Below are 22,442 nucleotides of genomic sequence, written 5' to 3'. Positions count from 1 at the left end.
TAAAAAAGGCTTTTATCGATAGAAGACCATATTAAAATTGGCAATTTTTGAAAATTCTCATCTCCCTTACTAAACTTAATAGATTAGCTTAGATTATTAAATAGATTAGCCTAGATTAATTATTTTAAGCCGTATAAGAGCTCTAAGACTTTTAATGACCCTAAAAGTCTTAACCTTCAACGTCATGATAAAAAAAAAAAAAAAAAAAAAAAAAAAAACAGATTCAAGGTACAATCTAGAATGAGGGTATATATTAGAATATCCTCAAAGCAATTAGGAAATAAAGAAAATAAATAATTTAAACTACTCAAACAAAGAATGAAAATTTAAAAGGACTAAACATTATCATTGGAAGATATTTGAAAATATACATGTTTAGAAACGACGATCAGAATTTCAACAAACTGAATCATTGTCAGTTATACAAATTTAATTGAACTTGACAGAACACGCATTTTGCAATAAAGGAAAAAGATACCATCTAATATTTCGGGGGAGGGGTCAAATCTGGTTCCTGTCTACATCCCAAGAAGTGGTTAAATTTGTTTTCTTAAAGTTAATTGTTTAAAGCAGGCACATATACTGCGTATAAAAAAATACTAATTTTCCTCTTGGTTTCATCTTATATCAAACCTGACATGAATTTATTTTATAGTTATTAGTCCCTACGCTATTATTTTTAAACAATTTGCTCTTAGGTAATTTTCCCCATTTTAATAGAGCCTAGGACCCTCAAAAGCAAGAAAACATCTGCTTTGAAACTTTCCTACATATACAAAAAAAAACAAAAAAAAACAGCTTGGATTCGAAAGACATCTTATATTTTCTATTTAATTCGATATTTTGATGATATATTTTTTGTCAAGCCCAGTTCATACTCTCTTAGCTTAGGTACTGAAATGACACTTAATGCTCGTTAAAAACTACTGAAAAAAAAAATTATAATCTTGGATTCGAAAGACATCTTATATTTTCTATTTAATTCGATATTTTGATGATATATTTTTTGTCAAGCACAGTTCATACTCTCTTAGCTTAGGTACTGAAATGACGCTTAATGCTCGTTAAAAACTACTGAAAAAAAAAATTATCAGCTTGGATTCGAAAGACATCTTATATTTTCTATTTAATTCGATATTTTGATGATATATTTTTTGTCAAGCCCAGTTCATACTCTCTTAGCTTAGGTACTGAAATGACGCTTAATGCTCGTTAAAAACTACTGAAAAAAAAAAATTATCAGCTTGGATTAGAAAGACATCTTATATTTTCTATTTAATTCGATATTTTGATGATATATTTTTTGTCAAGCCCAGTTCATACTCTCTTAGCTTAGGTACTTAAATGACGCTTAATGCTCGTTAAAAACTACTGAAAAAAAAAAATTATCAGCTTGGATTCGAAAGACATCTTATATTTTGTATTTAATTCGATATTTTGATGATATATTTTTTGTCAAGCCCAGTTCATACTCTCTTAGCTTAGGTACTGAAATGACGCTTAATGCTCGTTAAAAACTACTGAAAAAAAAACGAAAAGTAGTTTAGACCAAGATATGAAGAAATAAAGTCAAATTATATTTCCAGCGTACAACGAAACTAAATCACTATAAAAATAAATATATGAAATCCAAAACCAAGAGAAATTACGATAAACAAACAAGTCAAACTTGCCAGGAACAGAAATTTCTAGAAATAGTAGCAATGTTAGCGACGTCAAATGACGTTCTATTCTTTAGGCATAGGGGTTGTTATTTCTTACCCGGTTTGAGTTAATTTCTGTCCGTATTGGGGCACGGTTTTACGCTTGAATAATATTTGACTATATTTCTCTTCCTCTTGGTCTAATGGAACTATTTACTATTCTTTGAAAACCTTCTTTTTTGGGAATATATTTTTAAATTAATTTCTTTCCCTTTAAATTGTTATATTTTTTTTTTCATTTGACACTTTTAGTGTTTCGGTTAACAAAAGAATTTTTTTGTAATGCCTTTTTTCAGTGTTCATAGGCAACGCAAAAGCGCCTCTTATCTATATATAGGATGCTGTTATGGGGAAAGGGGGGGGGGACATTTGGGTTTGAGTCTCTAAAAAGTTCACGGGCATTAAGGTGAAGCTTTCAGAGAAAGCTGAGGGGGGTGTTAAGCTAACCAAAAGGGACAATGCTCAGGCTACTACTATTGCAAAAAGTACGACTACAGCTGCCAACTATTACAATTACTAAGACTATGGTATTCAAATGAAATTCCAAGATGGATGAAATTCCAGGATCATTCCATGAAATTCCAGGGGGGTGCTGGACTAAATAAAGGCACCCTATGTACACTCAGGTTGTCAAAAGGACGTATATGCAATATCTCAGGATCAGCTCGTACTATTAAGCTAAAGCTTTCAGGGCATGTTTAAAAAGCCAAAAGGCAGTATGTACATACCACTACTACTGCAACTATTCCTACTACTATTACTGCTACTACAACTACGATACCAACTACTACTACTACTGATAGTCCTATTACTACTACTACTAGCTAAAGTTATAGGGGTGAAACTTGCAGGGATATTGAGATGGATGTTGAATTAAATGAATATACACTACGTGAATACAGGCTGTCAAAAGGACGTATCAACAATATCTCAGGAATGACTTACACCACTAAGTTGAAACTTTCGAAACATGTTGAGGGGGTTGTTGAACTGCGACTATTAACACGCAACCGCGACTGCTTGCAACTTCAGCTAAAACTACTTGCGGCTTTGAGAACAACTACTTGTAACTATGAATATTTACGACAACGATTGCGACTGCTTGCAGCAAATATTCGATTATGTACGACTGGGACTGCAACTACTTCCGACTTTGACTGCGACTACTTTTTATCGCTATTACCTGTTACTACAACTAATGGCAACTGTGGGTACTCACAACTGCAACTAGGACTAATTTCGACTGCAACTTTGACTACTTACAACTAATTCAGAAGGCGGTACACTATGGGTCTTAAGTTAAAACTTTCATGGCATGTTGACAAAAAACAAAAGACGTTATGCACGTACTGGTTGCCAAAAGGGCCTATCTGCAATATCTTAGAAATGCTTAAAGGTGATAAGTTGGAACTTTCAGGGCGCATTGAGCGGGGTGCTGGGCTGATTCAAAAGACACTTAGTGCAGTGCATTCAGATCGTCAAAAAGACGCATCTATATTATCCCAGGAACGGTTAAGGGCATTAAGTTAAGACTTTCATGGCATTTTAGTAGGAATGTTGCACTAAATCTAAATCAGTATGTGCATTCAAGATTATCGAAAGGTTTTATCTGCAATATCTCAAGAATGCTTATGGAAACTGAGTAAAAACTTTCAGTGTATGTTGAGAGGAAATGGTCAGGGTTGTAACGGGATGGTGGCTAGAATGGCTTTAACCCTGCAGAAGCAGAAATTAGTTGAATAATATTCCACTCGTACAAAGTTCTGGTATAAACTATAATCAAAATTTGTTATAAATAAATAGCAAGAAAAATTTTAATTTCTAATGAGAAAAAAAACAAAAACGTTTTACAAAAACTCCTTCTATTAACCAATAAGAAAAACTGTGTCAATTACAAACGAACATATATTAATAAATAAAAAAAAAACTTTTCCAACATAAGAAATTATTAAAAAAAAAGTTACCCCCGAGTCTTCATGGAATAAATATCATTATATAAATATATCATCAACATCAATACAGGAATGGGGAAGTTTCCCAATTATCTTGCAGGAATTGGAAGACCAGACAGCTCAATTTGCTGGAAATCCCACATTACCAAAGAAACAATAAAGCATTTAAGTGAAGAATGTCCGACTAGGATCAGACACAGAGTGTAAACATTCATAACTTGGATCCTAAGCAGGAAGATGTTGATGCGGAGGGTAAGATCCAACAGTAGGTAAGGTATATGATAAAGATGGAAAATTTTACTTCCTTGTCCTGTACTCCCGTATCCGAAGATTTTTTTTTTTGGGGGGGGGGAGGTTGAAGAAATTAGCCCTTGTAGCCTGAGCGTCGGCTCAGTGATTCCACCCACATTAATAATAATAATACAATGAATTATCGATTCTAACTTAAAACAAACAGAAATTCCCATAAACAAGATTAGAGCTAACTTCCCTAAGCATTTGAAAGATCAAAGCGTCATTTGGGCTGTAATTCAAATAAAATATTTTATCTAAGTTTTCTCTTGCATAATATTAACAAATCCTAAACGACTGAGTTCTCCAGAAATAGATCAAATATTAAACTAAATATTCATTAAGTATTAAATAGTCAATTTGACTTTTATTAGTGATTTTCAGTAATCTTCATTATTATTGTGACTTTCGTACTTTTTTCCATTGATGTTTGAGCAAATAAATATTGAAATTTCAACAAATAAACAGAAGTCTGGAAAAAAAAAAACTCTTCAGCAAAGCGAAAATGACACTTTGGCCTTTCGAAGGTGTTGGGCAGTAGCCCTACTTTCGTTTCTGGCACTTTTAATTCGTTTTTAGTCTGACTTGACTATTGATTATAATTTACGTTTGTTTTGGGTCTTATATATTCATTGATATTGATTTCAGTTCGTTTTAAATTTGAATCACAATATTAAATGTTATTTCTGTGCGTCTACTGTTTAATTTTTCCTTTTCTTCTCTTTTCTCTTTACTTATCTTTGAAAAACCTTCTTTTTCAAAAAGTTTTTTTTTTAAGTTAGCTAGACTAGAGTTAGCTAGACTGAACATAGTTCCCAGAGCTTGATCATTTAGTTTCTAAGCTAAAGGGGTTATGAGTACAAACTTGGCAAGCACTTTTCAGCTACATAGTGTGAGGAAGTTTGAGCACACAATGAAGATCCTAACTATGAAGTTCTGTGTTGAGGAGGCTATGAGTGCCAACTTGGTGAGTACTTTTGAATTATAAAGTTTGAGGAAGATTGAGCTAACCTGAGATTGAGCACAGTCCCTGAAACCTAATCATTTGGTGTTGATACTAAAGGAGCTATTAGCATCTGCTTAGTAAGAACTTTTGAATTATAAACTGCGAGGAATATTGAGTACACCAAAGTTTGAGCACAGAACCCAGATTCTAATCATTTACTTTCTATGCTAAAGGGGTTATGAGTACAAAATTAACAAGCACTTTTCAGCTACAAAGTGTGAGTAATATAGAACACACGAAAGATTTAAACTGTTTAGACCCATCTGAGTTGTAAAATGGGGTAAAATAGAAAATTTGAAGCACAACAACTTTGTAAATATCTGTAAGGAATAAAATGAAAGATAAATATTAAATAAGAGCAACTAATACAAATTGCAAGAAAAGGGGCTCAGAGGTGTTACATATGGGGTCCTCCTCCAACTGCTATTGCCCTCTGGATAGCAACACCTTTGAAATTAATGTCAAATAACTTACACCTACAGACGGTTATTAGCTATTTTAGTTTAAAAAGAATAATTTTTCAAAACTAACGAAATATTGTAGTTTAAACAGCCTTTCTTACCAAGTCATCATAGAATGTTTCGTCAAACTCATCCTGTCCACTCTCAAGAACCTCATCTTCTTCATCACTATCAGCTTTGCTTTGGCCTAGTGTAGGAGCCTGTCGTGATGCGGTCCCAAGCTGTTCTTCCAATTCTTGTTGTTGTAACCTTGCCTGTTCCAAAATCTTTCGGCTTTCCTTCTCATGGACATACTACAAAATTTATTCATAAATGAATATATACTACGACAATTATAAAAAAAAAACTATAAAATCCTTATCATATTTAGACAGAGTAGGATAAGGTGGATTTTCCCTTAGGATCAATCCATAGTATCACCAAAGAGTTAAAATTTGATCCCATAAATAAAATTTATTTATACTTAATAGCCTTTTCTATCCCTTAGGAAATCCTCCAATACACCAGCATACTAATATGATAGAAATTTACAATTTCTCGTTTTTTTTAAATACCTTTTGAATCATTTGCTATATTATTGAAAAAATTATGTATTTGACTATTCTTTCTTCATTTATTATTTGGAATTTTCAATTTGGCGAAGCAACTTTATGGCATTGTTTAAAAGAGTAAAAAAAAAAAAAAAATAAAGAATAAAGCTTCAAATATTATTGTCTCAATTTAATGATTCTGACTAAGGTTCCTGCTCAGGAGAATTTAAACGATTGAAGCTCACTTGCTAGTGATATTGGCAAGTCCAGCACATGCCAGTCAGCGATGAAAATGATGCAAAATATCTTCTGCAGCCCAGAGCATGAGCCATTGTTTAGTCACTCCTTGTTGATTGGCTTTGAAGGTGTCAATGCTTGGTGAACCTGCAGTTGTCTATCTTGGAATGTTCCATAGGCTTATATGCGATTAGAGAAGAAATTATTCCTTTTCCTTGTAATTACAAGCAAGCAGAACTTCTATGCTGAGTGACATCTGGTTTATGATGACTGGGCAAGCTGGTTCATTATCATGTCAACTCTTAATCAGCATATAGAACAGCTTTTCTGATTGACATCTGGTTTTGATGATTGGGCAAGCAGTTTCATTATGATGTTACCCCTTCATAAATGGTATATCAAAGTGAGTAGTTTAAGGCTCTGCAGATGGAATGTGTGCTCATTATTTTTAAGCTCGTTGATGCATTTTTCTGCCGGTCTTTGGATTTATTCGAGGGCAACCTGGTTTATTTTATTAATCACCATAGAAACGCACTTTCCAAACACTAATCGTGGTCTCACTACGATATTCTAGAGTTTGGTTATCACAAAAGGGGATTTGCTTGTGATAAGACATTTAAATGGCACCATGAGTTTAGTACCCTTGCTATAGAACTTATGTGTGTCAGGTGAATTTGAGGTCTATGTTCGAATTAGGAACTACCAAGTTGCAATCCTCACCTATAAATGTCTAAGTCAGTTGATAGCTTCTGTCTTTGAATATCATTAGACAAATCATGACCACAATTGAATATGTAGGTTGTGAGTTTAGTATGTGAATGTAGGTTGTGAGTTTAGTATGTGAATGTAGGTTGTGAGTTTAAAAGAGTAAACAAATTAAGAATAAAGTAGGTTGTGAGTTTAGGATCACCACTCATTCATATGAACTACATCACATTCATGTGTATGTCTTATCAATTTTGTTTTCTTTTTTAAGACCTTGCATGCATAAGGATTATTAAGGAGAAAGTGCAAAAGAACTATTTCAGTTGATCATATTTTGAATTAAACTTATTGAGCCTTAATCGCTAAATCAACAAGAAATATAAATGGAAAAATGGTCATCTTTGTGATTGTTTATGTATGTATGCATTTTTTCTCAAAATGCCTTAATTTTTCTCGGAATTAAAATTTTACGTTTTCTAAAAAAAACTTTTCTAAAAAAAAAGTTTTCTAAAAAAAAACTAAAAAAAAAAACTTTTTTTTTAGACCTGACACAACTTTGGGAAAAATTCGATTAGAGTATTAACTTTCGAAAAACATTTTTCAATGTGATCAACATCAAATTCATAGGCCTATGAATGTATTTTCAATTCTGTTTCCTTTATTTAGAACTTTACACAACTCAAACTGAATTAGGAGACAGTGCCGAAGAATTTTTTTCAGTTGATTATTGTGAACTAAACTTCCCATGCCTAGAGGCAGATAAGGGAGAAACAGCAGACCTCCAGTCAGCCAATCTTGTGCCATGGACCAGAGCTCATTCAGAGTAGTTTTATGACTAGTTGCATCTTCCTCTAGTGTGATTTTCTGTCATTCCCTTTTTTGAACTTAAGGTGGGGTCCTAAATCATACATACTGTGGGAGGCGTACTGAAATATACTGCGTTGCTTGCTTGCTTGCTTTAGTTTATTTCCTTGTTTTTCTTATGTGCTTTCTCCATTAAACGATTATACCTAAACTTGAAGTCTCGCAAGGAAATGCGTAACATGGTGTCAGAATAATTATCTGAAGATATTTTTTTGGAGTCAAAGGGGTGAAAGGACTAATTTGGTAGTCCATATACCCTTATACAAATTTTGGAACTGGATGCTGAATGAATGTTTAAAAGCTAAAGTTTTCAAAAATTGTGCGTAATTTTTGTCTGTGTCCTTTTTCTTATACTGCTCTTTAGTGCATTTTTGTTGTGTACAGAGGGTAACAATAAATTATTATTAATGGACAATAATAATAATATATAATAATAATAGCAATAATATATTAATATAATACATACATATAATACAATAATGTAATATATATTATATAATAATATAATATATATATATATATATATATAATAATAATATATATAATAATAATAATATAATATATATATATAATAATAATATTATATAATAATAATAATATAATATATAATAGTAATATATAATATAATAAAATAATATATATATATATATATATATATATATATATATATATATATATATATATATATATATATATATATATATATATATATATATATATATATATATATATATATATATATATATATATATATATATATATATATATATATATATATATATATATATATATGTATATATATATATATAATTATAATATAATAATAATATAATATAATAATATAATTTTATATAATATAAAAACAGCACACCCTGCCCCACAATCGACTGTTTGTCAACCAATCTCAAAACCACATGAAAGCAATTTGACAAAGCTGCTCATCTGATGTTTACAGTAGGCCTACCTTTTATTGGAGAAGGTGAAAATGTTAAGTGCTCATACTTGTTGATATGGGTTGGAGAAAAGGGCGAGATATACTTAGCCCATTCCAAATTGTACAATGAGAAAGGAATAAGGTGAACATTTACATGAAAAATCCATTGAGTATATTCAATTCATTTCAAATCCCATAATTTCCTCATCCATTCTTCACGAACGGAATCAGAAAGAAGGGGTTACAATTGAATCAATGACAACTCTAAAGTTGCTGGCCTTAGATTGTGATTTTGGTGATAGCTCAGATGAAATGATGAGAGATAAATTGGTATTTGGTGTACAGAGCGGCTGGATAAGAGAAAGACTGTTAAGTGAAGGTGGGACAATTACACCTGAAAAACGCTATTCAAACAAGTTGAGCAATTGAAAAAGCAGTGGACTCTTGTGCAAAAATGAACCAAGTACTGGCGGCATAGCCCAAAGCAAGATATACACAGAAAAAAGTGTTGCAAAAGACATTAAACAGTTACTTCTGTGTGAATTTCTATTCCCGTGAATAAAAAAAAACCTCGCAAAAAGGACCATCTGTTCAAAATGTTGGAAATCAAACTATTTTGGAAAGGTTTGCAAAAGCAGGTCAGTCAATGAAATTGAGGGCCATTCAGTTGAAAATGAAGGAAGCAGCCGGTACTTCATTGAATGTGTTGACTGTAGAATTGGTTCAGTGCATAAGTTGATGATTAAAGTTAACCTGAATGCCACAAAGGCAAAAACTTCAAAATTTAAAACAGGAGCTGAAATTTAAAATTAAAATTTAGATTCAAAATTTAAAGCTGAAAGAAAGGATATCCAAATGCAACAAATCCTTGTGGGCTGTGATGACGTATTCCATGATATTGGGGCATAGCCCGGAAAATGTCACATGTATTTGCAGGAAGCATTAGTACCAACAGTCCAGCGGCCTAAAAGAGTTCCCTATGTCCTTCAACCATAATTTAAAGAACAGATAGCCTTGGCATCATAGAGAGGGTGAAGAAATCGACAGCCTGGGCGAATTCTGTTATTTTTGTTAAGAAACGGGATGCTACAATCCGGATTTCTCTTGATCCAGTTGATTTGAACAAATGCAAAAAGCGTCCACATCAATACATTCCTAAATTTAATTATATAGCAGTACACTGTGCAGGAGTGGAGCAATTTTCAATACTGATACTAGAAATGGCTATTAGTCAATGGTTTTGGATGTGGAGTCTAACAATTTGACTAGATTCAGTACCAAATTTGGAAGATAAAGATTCAGGATGTATCCTTTTTGACTTATATCAGCGCAAAATGAGAACCAAAAGAGGACGGAAGAGGCATTGGAAGGTATCAATATTGGGCTGATTATTGATGACGTTGCTGGAATGGCTGGTAGTACAAAAGATCATGATGGGAAACTGAGGACAGGTCTGGAAAGAGCTCATGAAAAGAACATCAAATTCAATAAAAAGAATTGCCTCTTTGACGCCGAAGCTATCTTTTGCATTGGTCATATACTGTCACAAGGAGTTACAAAATCTGACCTTCCTAAACTTCGGGCAATAAGGGAAATGCCAGCCCCGATAAGCAAAGATGAGATGCAGACTTTGATGATGCAGACAAAGATGAGATTTAACTGTCTGTCAAGGTATATTCCAGGCCTCTCTACCCTAAAGCAACCCCTTTGGGAGTTAGCAAAGTCAAAGGAGTTTGAATGGAAAGCAGTGCACAACAGTGCCAGAGTCAGAATCTAGAAGGTTATTTGTAGTAATTTGGTATATCTTGTTCAGACACCACATAGCAAGTGTTGAGACAAAGTTTTCAAGGAACCTTGGAATCATGAGAAGACTCAGTCACCAATTCCCTACAAAAAATACTGATCCTGATTTACAATGCAGTTATCAAGCCTCACATTCAATATTGTTCTACAGTTTGGCAATCTAATTTCAAGACACATTTACAGAGACTAAACTCACTTCAGGACAAAGCACTTCAAATTTTAGGCCCAACACCAAACAGACTATCAATGGCATCACTTTACACACTATCTTGCACTGTTTTTTGTTTTAAATATTTTTCAGGAGCACACCCATCACCATTTAAAGGTTTATTCCCATTAGCATCACAAATCAATAGTTTAAATATACGATCTTCATCAGACATTTATATACCCCTGACACCGACAGCTAGGTCGGAATTTTCTCCTAGAATTGGGTGTGCTAGAGAGTGGAATGCACTTCTGCAAGAGCTGAAGTCATATAGGTCTCTCGGCTCCTTTAAAAAGAATGTAAAAAAATATCTAAAGGATTAAAAATTTATTTACTAGATTTATTTTATTATTATTATGTTTAGAATTTTTTATATTATTATTATTTATTATATTTTAGTTTGATACTTCAAGGGGTGTGAGCGGAGGAGAAGTTGTGTTAAATTTATTGTTATTTGATGGCGGTTCGGGGTGGAAATTGCAGAAGACAGGAGGCCATGCTGTATTTAGAGTGTACAATTATTACCAGCCCAAATGTGCATCAATGCACAAGGAATTGAGTTAAGTGTATTTTTTTTTTTAATTAAAACCCATACTGAACTTGAGCTTGACACTAAAAGCGCTGTAGTACAAGTGATAATAAATGCATCACAGCATGGACTTGGTGGTCAGCTGATTGCAGATCATGCAGCAGTAGCCTTTGTCTCTGATTAACAAAGAAAAGCAGTACTCTTTAATAAAAAAGAGTAGCTGAGCATTGTATTTTCAGCACAGATTTCCACCAGTACATTTGTGGTAGAAAGATCATTGTTACAACAGGTAGCAAACCATTAGAAGCATTTTTTTCCAAACCTATAAACAGAGCACCATGTAGATTCCAAAGAATGACGTTAGCGCTCCAGCAATATGAACTGCCATTCCAGTACAAGCCAGGCAAAGGAAATATTGCTGCAGCTGCTTTATCACGGATGCATTTACCAGACCAAGACCTAGAAATTCAAACTGAAGGAGAAATAGCAATCCACGCATTCTTTAGAGATGTTCCTGTAAGCAGAATCAAGCTAAAGAAAATCCTTCAGGAAACGCTGATAAATAGCAAGTTAAAAGCACTGTCAGATGTCAATGGATCTGGCTGGCCTAATGATATAAGAAAAGTGTCATCTAAAATTCTACTACATTAGAACTAAAGAGACATGCTGGTTACCAACAATGGTATAATAATGAAAGGCAGAAGTATTGTAGTACCTAAGACACTATCTGGAGATATACTGCAACAGCGTCATCCCTCACATCTTGGAATAGTGAAAATCAGGCATGGAAAAAGTTCCAAATCAGCCAGTAGCAGAATTCCAAAAGCTGCTGACACTTTAGCAGACCAACTTGTGTTTTGAGAGCTTTTCTTTGAGCAAAAAGTATTTTTATATGTAAAAATGGTGTTTTCAGACAAAATCTACAGATAAATTTCACTAGACCACGAAAACTGCAATTAGCATTGCTATTATGCTACCCCACTTTTTGCAAGGCATGTGAAAATCAAAGAAAAAGGGCAGACCCAAATCACAAAGTCAATAAGAAATATAAACAATATTAAAAATACATCCTTGCATTTTAGACAAGGTGTAAAATACTTGTATTTTTATAGCAAAAATCCTTCACAAACACTAGACTCAAGATAAAACTACTGTGATATATCACTCTCTGTCCATACTGCACACATTTATGCTGCACAGAGAGCCTTAATCATATTCACAGTATTTCATAAGCTATGAGAATTTTCCACATAGTCTCCTAGTTCAGAGTTGAGAGCCTTCAAAACGTGTATAAACATCAATATAAGCTACACTTGCCATTCACTTGATTCTTCCAATAGCATACATAAGCTAAATAACAAATTGCAACAAGAGCAATTCGGATGAAGGCCACGTGGTCCATCCTGTAATATAGAGTTCACTTGGGCCTGGATTCTGTTAAGTAAGATTTAACACAAGACTTTGCTTCCAACAAACAGGAGTGTGATGCCTTAACAGCTATCAAATACTGTCTTTCTTCCTTTCTTAAACAGTTTCACAATAATACCTTTGCTGTCCCTTCCATATAGAATAAATGCATTATTGTGAAACTGTTTACCACGGGAAGAAAGACATTATACAACAGCTGAAAAGACCAAATGTTGAAATACTAACATTTTACATGCCAAAAAAAAAAAAAAAATCTAGATAGCTCACAACTTTGTGAAGAGTTATTTCTTGTCTTTTTTTTCTCAGCGCTGATCATATCAAACCTATGGTCCTATAAAATCAGATGGCCCATTTATACCATCATATGAAACGCTCATCAAGAATAAGCACTATGATAAAAACAAGGGTTCTGTAAAAAATAAACTTGTATTAATCAGGATGACTTAAGAGAAAGCACAATTATTCTTTTTTCTGAATTAAACTTATAAAGCATTAATCAAGCACAATTATTTTATTTTGTTTATTTTTCTGAATTAAACTTATAAAGCATTAATCACCTAAAACAAAAAGAAATAGAGAGACAAATTTTGTATTTGTAATAAGTATTAAATTAAATGTGTAATAAGTATTAAGTAATACTTTGTAATAGTACTAATACTTTTTAATAAATATTAAATGTGTGAAGGAAAGAGAAACAAGAAAAACAAGGACACAGCCAAATCAAGGATTTGCCAGGGTTACAAGACAGGTGACAACAAGCATCACAAATTACAAATGAAAGTGATACAGCCCAAAACCTGCAGTTAAAAGACAAGCAACAAAAAGAAGCCCAGTGAATTGCAAACAAAAATGATGCACAACAAAAACTTTGTAAATACATTTTAATACCATATAGGCTATAAATGACATATGACAAAGAAGAATAAAAATAAATGAGTAATAAAATTAAATAGCCAAGATGAATGAGAGTAATCATTCTCTCTGATGTTGTTGAAGTGAGAAGTGGAGTACCTCAAGGAACAGGAAAAAAAAAAAATTCAAGCAGACTTGGACTCATTTACTTGTTGGACAGGGACTTGGAAGCCCAAATTCAATGTCCGGAAATGCAAGGTTATCCTCTTTGGTCTGCTTTGGCTGTCCACTTTTTTTTAGAATTCTGACAATCTAGTTCTTTAGTCAAGAAGGGGTGCAATTTGCCATTGGCAAGAGGGGTGGGAACTGGTCCCTCCAGATCCAAGATTGCAACCCTAGACCTTGGTTTGCCCCCCCTTCACCTGAAATTTATTTTCTGAAAAAAAAATTGTCAAAATTAGGATAAGCCTGCATAATTCAAGTATCCAGAGAAACGGGTCAGTTTTCTTTAGTATATTTTTGTCATATGGTAATATATGACTCATTTTTCTGTTTTCACTTGATCTGCAAAAATTGGCTCTAAATTATCCTCTCTCCCAGGGTTTTGACAAAGTTACACCACTGTTGTGGAGGCAATTCTAATATTTATTGTAAACAGCTTACCACAATCTTTTAGAGAGGCAATTGAGATTAAAACTTAGCCTATATAAATAGAGATCTTTCTATAAATAGATATACAGATGATATTTCCATATGCTCAATTTAATATTAAAATACTCAAGTAACATGTTTCATCAGTTTAATTTAAGACCTCCTGTCTGCATATCTAATGAAAATCAAGTTTGTAGGCAGGCTAAGTCTATTGCTAAGTAAAGGATTCTTGCACAATATAATTTGTGAATGGTCTTTCATTTATCTTGGCAGTTTTGATTCAGTGTGTATTTTCCTCTTCTGAGGTTTATTTCAAAAGGTTAAATTTCAGTCAATATCTGCTTACTTTTATTTCATATTTTACACTGACTGACACTACCCTTGTTATGTTCACCTATTTGGTTTTATTTTTTCTTCTTTCCTTTATAAATAGCTTGTTTAGCATTTTACACAGGGCAAAAAAAATCTAGTTGAGCTACTTTTTGCTATCTTGGAAAGGGGATAGGTTAGGGAAATGAAACTTTTAGCAATAAATCCAGGACCAAAAACATACTATGTGAAGATATTGCCAAGCTTCTATGTCAACCTCCTTCTCATTTCTAAGTCTTAGAAGTATGCCTATTTGACTGGTATACCCATACCTATTGAAATGTTGACAAACATTGTTTTACCTCAATTTTCAGTTATCACTTATTTACTCTAGTTTTAGTTCTGAAAATGCAATTCCTGTTAGATTTGAGATGAATTTTAAGCTATACCAATGGGTTTTCTCTAAATTTAGGAAATATATTTGCAGATCTTTGAAATCTCATAAATTTGGATTGAGCAAAGTTGTGAAGCTGAAAAGTTTCCTGGTTCTTCATTTAAGCAGAAGATCTGTTTTGCAAGGGATATTCACCATACAGCTAATATAAAATAGTATAGTTTATACATAGAGAAAAAAAACTTAGCCAATCATTATATATATATAATTTTTTTTAGGTGACTTGGTGATTGATGAACATGTAAATATAGGAATCTTTAAATTTGTCAACCAGTTGGCTATTAGATCTCATCTCTACAAAAATTTCAGTCTGAATTAGCCAATTAGTCAGCTAATAATAAAATTATATAGGCTATACACTATTAAATTAGTGAGCCAGTTGGCTATTAATATCCAGGTAACTATTATAAACTTTAGTTTAAAACAGCCAACTAGTCAGCTATCAATAAAGTTTATAATACACCATAGAATAGCAACTAGCAACTAGTTTGCTATTAAAACTCAGCTTTAGGCCTACACATTTTGGTAAGTTTCTAGTGGACTATATTATTTAGCTAAGATGAAAGTGAAAATAATGCCTTTTTTTATTCATAATTCAAGAATTGCTTCTGGGGTAGTTGCATCTTGACCCCTTAATGGGGCTTAATGGGGCTACAAAGGTATTTTATATGAATAATGAAAGTGCATAAAAAAAGCATCAAATGATATTTTCACTTTCATACTAGCTAAATCATAGTGCCAACTGCATATTTACCATGAAATTTACCCAACCCCCTAATGTGCAAATATATAGCCTATCCTGAATTGTTTATGGTGAAGTTTCAAATTGCAAAATTCAGTGCTATTTTTGCTGATGGCATTTGAAAAACTTGAAACAGTAGGAAAACGGTTTATATTTGAGTTGCCTAATAAATGAGGTTTGAATTGTTATAAATAAATATTTTTGGAATTTCTTACTCTTGAACAACTAATTTTTAAACTAGTGATATATTTTTAACCACTTACCCATAACTTAACTAGCGTTGAAACTTCTTTGTGTGGTTACAAAACTAAAATACTTTCAGGGCCCCTTTGAGGGCTCAAGATGCAATTCTTGAATTATGAAACAGCATAAAAAAGGCATAAAATGATGTTTTCACTTTCATCTTAGCTAAATTATATGGCCCACTAGAAATTTTCCCACATTTTTAGATTAGCCAACCAGTTGGCTAATAGATCTCACCAACAGGGTAAAGGTACCAATGAATTGACAGTGCACTTTCAGAACCCCTGTCAAAATTTTCCTTCAAACCGGAATAACTCTGCTTAGCCGTGAGTTGGAGTGTCATCTCTTGACGCCGTTTTTGTGTTTCAACAATAGGAAACGTTGACACAATATCTGGTACACCCAGATAAGCTAAGAACATTTAATTCAGTCAGTTTCCTGTTTTTGACAAGAAAGAAGCTCCTGGCAATTTTTAAGGTATGCAATGTTCAAACTGCTGTTACTTGGTTATTTATTGCAAAAAAAAAGTTGGTATTAGCACCAATACATCAAGATACATCGGATTTTATCTGAATTCTAGTCACATTAGCTTTTTCTTGATAAAATTAAATTAAAATGGCAACACATATTGCATTGTCAAAACTAGGTTCCAAGTGACAAAAATTCTTGTTTAATGTGGTGGAATACCAAGGGCACTAAAAATGTTCCTTCAGTAAAATTCAACCATAGATAATGGCTTCTACAAATTGATTTATTTCTTTTGTGAATATCTTGTAGTAACCTTGTCAAAATTTTGACAGACAGCAACAGGCCCTGTAAAAATATAGGTAACTCTGTTGAAACTTCACTGAACATATAAAACAAATGAGAAATAATTGGTGTCAAAATTCCAGGGTTCACTGACAAAAATATAGCTGTTGAATTTATGGGTTCCTGCTATTGTCCAAATTGTAGAGGTTAACATGGAAGTGGTTTTCCCCTTTCCTTAGCACTTGTCAATGAAACTAAAAAAATTTGTCAAACTTGGGAAATCTTATTTTCTGGGGGGGGGGGGAATGCCTTGAACCATGTCATAGAAATTTCAAAATTGCCCCCCCCCCCAAAAAAAAAATCCTAACCTATTTTTTGGGTCAAGCTAACAATCTGCATAGGAGAATAAAATCCACTAAATCAAATATAATGGCAATAAACTTCTTAAATTTCTTGAAATCCACTCCCATTTTCCTAGAACCTATCCCTTCTGAAATGCAACTAAATACTATTTGTATTTAATATTGTGTATTAAAATTTGTTAAACCAATTTTGTTATACTAAATACTTGAAACAATTTTATTAGTTTTATTACTTCTAGTTTTTGAACAGTGTTCTATACTTTTATGTATTAAATGAGGCTGAAGAAAAATAAAGAAAGAAGAATATATGTGTCAAATACACCAGATTCTGCCCACAGGTATTTCCTAAGTATTTTGACACTTGTCACATTGGGTTCCAACTTGCATCAAAAGCAGGTAACTTTTTTGTTGTGTCAAATTTGTAGGTTAAAATGCTCTAATTTTGGAAAATCATCTACCCTTTTCAAATAAAACTTCAAACTTCTCATCAAAAAGTTAGATTCCTAGATGTTTTTCCTACATACTGCAACTCTTTTCAAACCAAAAGTCTCTAATTTAGGACTTTTGGAGTATAAAAACTGTTTTTTTTTTTTTTACAAAAACTGTCAAATCATCAGTACCTTTATGCTGCATACACTTCAGCCTGAATTTGTCAGCTAATAAGAGAACTGTATAGACTATCCTTTATAGAACTAGCTAACTAGTTGGCTATTAATATCCCATGTATGTAAACTTTAGTTTAAAATAGCCAACTATCAGCTATAAATAAAGTTTTTAATCCACAGTAGAATTAGATAACTAGGTTGCTACTAAATTTTCACTTATAACCACATGTTTAGATTAAGCAGCCTTCACATGCATGTCTAGCTAGAATCCCATGTCTAGACATGTGTCTAGCCAGAATTCACTGTCTATGCAACAATCATTCACAAGTAAAAGTCGGTGCTTAGCTAAAACTACAAATTCAGTTTCAAATAGATTACAGTTTTTATTTCTAGCCAATCAAGAGATCTTATACAGGCAAAACTTTTGAAATAGAAATCTCTATTTTTACTGTCACAAGATAATGGAAGAGATAGACCAAACAATTGCCTTAGAGTGCTTCACTATTATGTCAGGTGTAGCATACTTGCCTAAAATTAAAAAAAAACAAAAAAAAACAAATAATGAGAAAACAAAAATTCAAGTTCAGTTTAAAATGTAAACATAGATGATGAAAACAGCAGAACTTGACACATTCTGATTGGTTGTAATTGAAGAGTCTAGAACTCAAAGTCTAGCCAAGTGCCCTGTCTAGCTACACATCAAATTTTACTTGTGAATAGCTGTTGCCTAGAGAATGAAGTCTGGCTAGACATGTGTCTAGACATAGGATTCTAGCTAGACATGTATATGAACAATGCATTAGCCAACCAGTTGGCTATTATATCTCACCTAAATATAGGCCTACACTACAGCCTGGATTAGCCAACTAGTCAGCTAATAAGAGAACTGTAGATATTTTGGGTAAAATTCTACTTTAGCTACTTTTGGCTATCTTGGGAAGGGGCTAGGTTAGGAAAATGAAACTTTCAGGGATGGGTCTACAGGCTAAAGTATATCCTGGCAGATATTTTGAATTACTTATTTCCCCTCCTTCTCTCTTTAGAGAGTCCTTACCTTTGCTGACCTTTCAAAATCTGTGTTATGAAAGTAAAATTTTTAAAAATAGATCTCCTGTTTAAATAGTGTTCAACAAAATTGTTATCAGCTTCACAACTTTGCTCTGTCCCAATTTATAAGGTTTTAAAGATATATAAATACATTTCCTAACTTTGAAAAAAAACATTGATATGACTTAAAATTCTGCTCAAATAATAGGAGTTGCATTTTCAGAACTAAAACCAGAGAAAGAAAACTGACAACTGAAAATTAAGGTAAAATGGTGGTTTGTTATAATTGCAATAGATAATAGACCTGTCATGTAGGCAATTTTCAGGACTCTCTTGAGGGATGACGAATTTAGGTAGGTACTTCAAAATACCTACCCATGACATACTTTGGTATTTGTTTAGCCTTGTGACACCTGATAAGGAGACATGTTAAGAAAACAATTCTTACTTTGAAATATGTATAATGATCCTAGTTCTTATATTATCTAATGGGAGAACCTTTATCATCAAGTCTTTCCTCTAAAAATCCTTCTTTTTCAGCTTAAAAGAAAATGTTTCCAAAACCCACACTGCTGAGATTCAATGCCTAAGCCTTTTGAAACTGCCACTATAAATTGCCGCCAAATAAGTTGTTTTATAGATAGTGTTTATGCCTGTCTTTTTAATACTTTTTTTAATGAGCAGTGGTGCAAATACAAAATATCAATAACAGTGTCGAAAATCAAAATATTGCTATATATATACATATACATACAGAGTATATACCCCCACCCCCCTAATGTCCAAATATATAACAAATAAACAAAAATTGAATTCTGAAACTAAATATAACCAAATGGACTGTACCCCAATCCCTAAATTTATCCAAATCACAGTATATATTTGCACATCAGAGGGGTGGGAGTATATACTCTGTATGTATATGTATATTAAAGCAATATTATTATTTTTTAATGAGCACTGGCAAAAATACTGTTTTTTTAATGAGCAGTGGCAAAAATACAAAATATGCTCAGAATTGAAAAGAAATGAAAGAATATAAAAATTACCTTTTTTGATTCTTGGATGATCTAGCAGTTTCACAATCAGAGGGAAATGAAGAGGTGATTAATTTTTAATGATCACATGATATAGATGATTAAATTATAATTTGACACTTGATTTGACAAATGATTAAATAGAGACACTTGTGATGAGAAAATTTGATTTTTATTGGGTGGTGCCTTGACTAGTGTCAGGTAAACTTTGATTTGGATGATGAGTATCTGGTTTGTATAGTTCAGCAGCCTGTAGCAATAGATAATGCAGCCTGGCCCTTTTATTGGGAAAAAAGGTTTTCCAATAAAACTCGGCAAGATATCCAAGCATATGTTTGTCCAATCTCCCATACTTGGGAATCACTTCTTGCATTGAACGCCATAGACGTTCAATATTTTGTGTGTGGGCCCTGGTCACAGGGTCCACAAAATTCAAAGAGTGGTTGACAGTTAAGTGTTGAAAACCTTGCATGCCTAATCTATTATATGAGCTCCAGCAATCAGAAATTATAGTTGTACCTGGATGTATCCACTCTTTTATAATTTCTAGTAGAGTGTTGGCACTTTGGTCAGGAACGGGAACAATAAAAAAATTTCTAATGTCTCTCTCAATATCTCCAAACACCCACTGTCCTTCAATATAGCGTCCCCTATTGTATTTTCTTTTCCCTATCTTTGCTTCATATATTTCGAATATTTTTCCAGGACCACCCAATTTAGAACTGTGTTTGTCAATAAAGTCAATGCATATTTTGCAACAAAAACTTTGCCAATCAACAGCAGTTGCTTATGATATGCCAATTTCATCAACCATAAATTGCTGAATATGAGCTCCTCTATCTAAATTGCAAAAAATCACCATAATCTCTGCTATTTGTTGATATGATATGTTTACTTTTTCGCACCAAGTCCCTGTATTAATACTTTGACTAAAAGTGCACTTTTTTTTAATAATGTTATGTCCATGTTGCTCCATTCTTGTTTTATTACATCGGAATCCATTTCGTAATTCATCAAAATAGCATTCATTTTGACAATAAGGGCAAAACATTGTAGTTGGCAAAATGTTATGATTTATAAATAATTGCTGTACAGCACCTTGACCTTGATGGTTTAGTCTAAAAGACATAATTTTATTGTAACATAAAACACATAATTTTTTTGTTAATGGCATGATTTCAAACAGAATTCACAATTTCTATAATTTCAATATACCACTACTTTTTCATTAAACACGTTTTTTGACACACGCGCTAAACGCTATAATCCTGCTAAAAGACAGGCATGAACGCTATCTATAAAACAACTTATTTGGCGGCAATTTATAGCGGCAATTTCAAAAGACTTAGGCATTGAATCTCAGCAGTGTGGGTTTTGGAAACATTTTCTTTTAAGCTGGAAAAAAAAAGGATTTTAGAGGAAAGACTTGATGATAAAGGTTCTCCCATTGGATAATATAAGAACTAGGATCATTATACATATTTTAAAGTAAGAATTGTTTTCTTAACATGTCTCCTTATCAGGTGTCACAAGGCTAAAAAAATACCCATACTTTAGCCTGTAGACCCATCCATGAAAGTTTCATTTTCCTAACCCATCCCCTTTCCAAGATAGCCATAAGTAACTAAAGTATAGCCTAATTTTACCATATTTTGTAGCATATATAATTTGAAGCAATATTCTAAGTTATTTTCCCTTCATAGCCTATACAAAAAATATTGGTCAATATCTACCAAATCATATTATTGAGTTAGGAATAAAGTGAATACACCATTCAATTCCTTTTTTTAATGCTGATTATAAATATAATAAGCATGTCTATCGGAAATGTATTTCAGCCCCCCCCCCCCTATATAGGCTATACCTAACCAAACCTAACCCTGAATTGGCATATATACAGGGGGGGGGGGGGGCTGAAATTCATTTCTGATAGGAATGCTTATTATATTCGTAATAAGCATAAAAAAAGGCATCGAATGGTGTATTCACTTTATTTCTAACTCAATAATATGATTTGGTAGATATTGACCAAAATATCAACCACAAAAATCTTAAGCAATCAAGAAAATAGTTAGGCTATATGCCTACCTTTGAATCTTCATCCTCAGTTCTATTAGCACGAATTTTATTTCTGCCAGTTGGCCTAACTATTTTTTCCGAGCTGATATCTTCTGCTAGTGAAGAAACTCTTTTCTGAGCTGTTATTTTTAACTTCTGTGCTTTTCCCATTTGTTATTCAGCACGTTCCGTTTTATTTGAATTATCTGTGTTACTAACAGATCAGTGTTGGCACTCGACGGATATCCGAAAGCTTTGCCGATCGATGAAAAAAGCGGTGTTTTTGCGGCATCTTTTCCACCCAAACATGGTATAAATGTTTTGATACCCGCAATGCAAATGCGTCACCTCTAGTTTCAACCAGAAACTTACTTTTTAAAAGTAACTTATTCCTTGCTACTTTTCTAGCAAATGGAATTTTTAGTAGTAGACTATTTAAGCAGTTGACCATTTATATATAGTGAAATTATTTCTTTTAAGTAGTAGATTTTGCAATGGACTTTGAACAAGAAAGGTAGAAAATTATGAAAACAGACCCCCCAGATACACACGCCATATATAAAAGGGAAAATAGTCCCTAATGATGAATTAATATCTTTTCCCCAGTTTCTGGCACTCTCACCCGTTTTTCATCCCTAATAGCTCGTCCAGACCATCTGTTCTCTAGAAAATTGGAAGCAG

At 32.9% G+C, this 22,442-nt stretch overlaps 1 protein-coding gene across 1 annotated transcript in view; it reads right to left on the bottom strand.

Moving 5' to 3' along the window:
• Positions 1 to 21,958, bottom strand: part of bys (Bystin) — a 74,370-nt gene extending 52,412 nt beyond the window's left edge. Inside the window, exons 1-2 of the mRNA XM_089101718.1 lie at positions 21,792 to 21,958; positions 5,515 to 5,706 (exon numbers count right to left, since the gene is read on the bottom strand). Of these exons, the coding sequence (XP_088957844.1) occupies positions 5,515 to 5,706; positions 21,792 to 21,932 (333 nt within the window). The 5' untranslated portion in view covers positions 21,933 to 21,958. The remainder of the gene's footprint in view (positions 1 to 5,514; positions 5,707 to 21,791) is intronic.
• Between the last annotated feature and the right edge of the window lie 484 nt (positions 21,959 to 22,442).

The sequence above is a fragment of the Artemia sp. Qi Xiang Cuo genome, chromosome 15 (genome assembly GCF_049724085.1).
Source record: "Artemia sp. Qi Xiang Cuo chromosome 15, ASM4972408v1, whole genome shotgun sequence".
NCBI classification, from domain to species: domain Eukaryota; kingdom Metazoa; phylum Arthropoda; class Branchiopoda; order Anostraca; family Artemiidae; genus Artemia; species Artemia sp. Qi Xiang Cuo.
The sequence above is the reverse complement of the archived record's forward strand: the minus strand, read 5'-3'. Positions and strand labels throughout refer to the sequence as shown.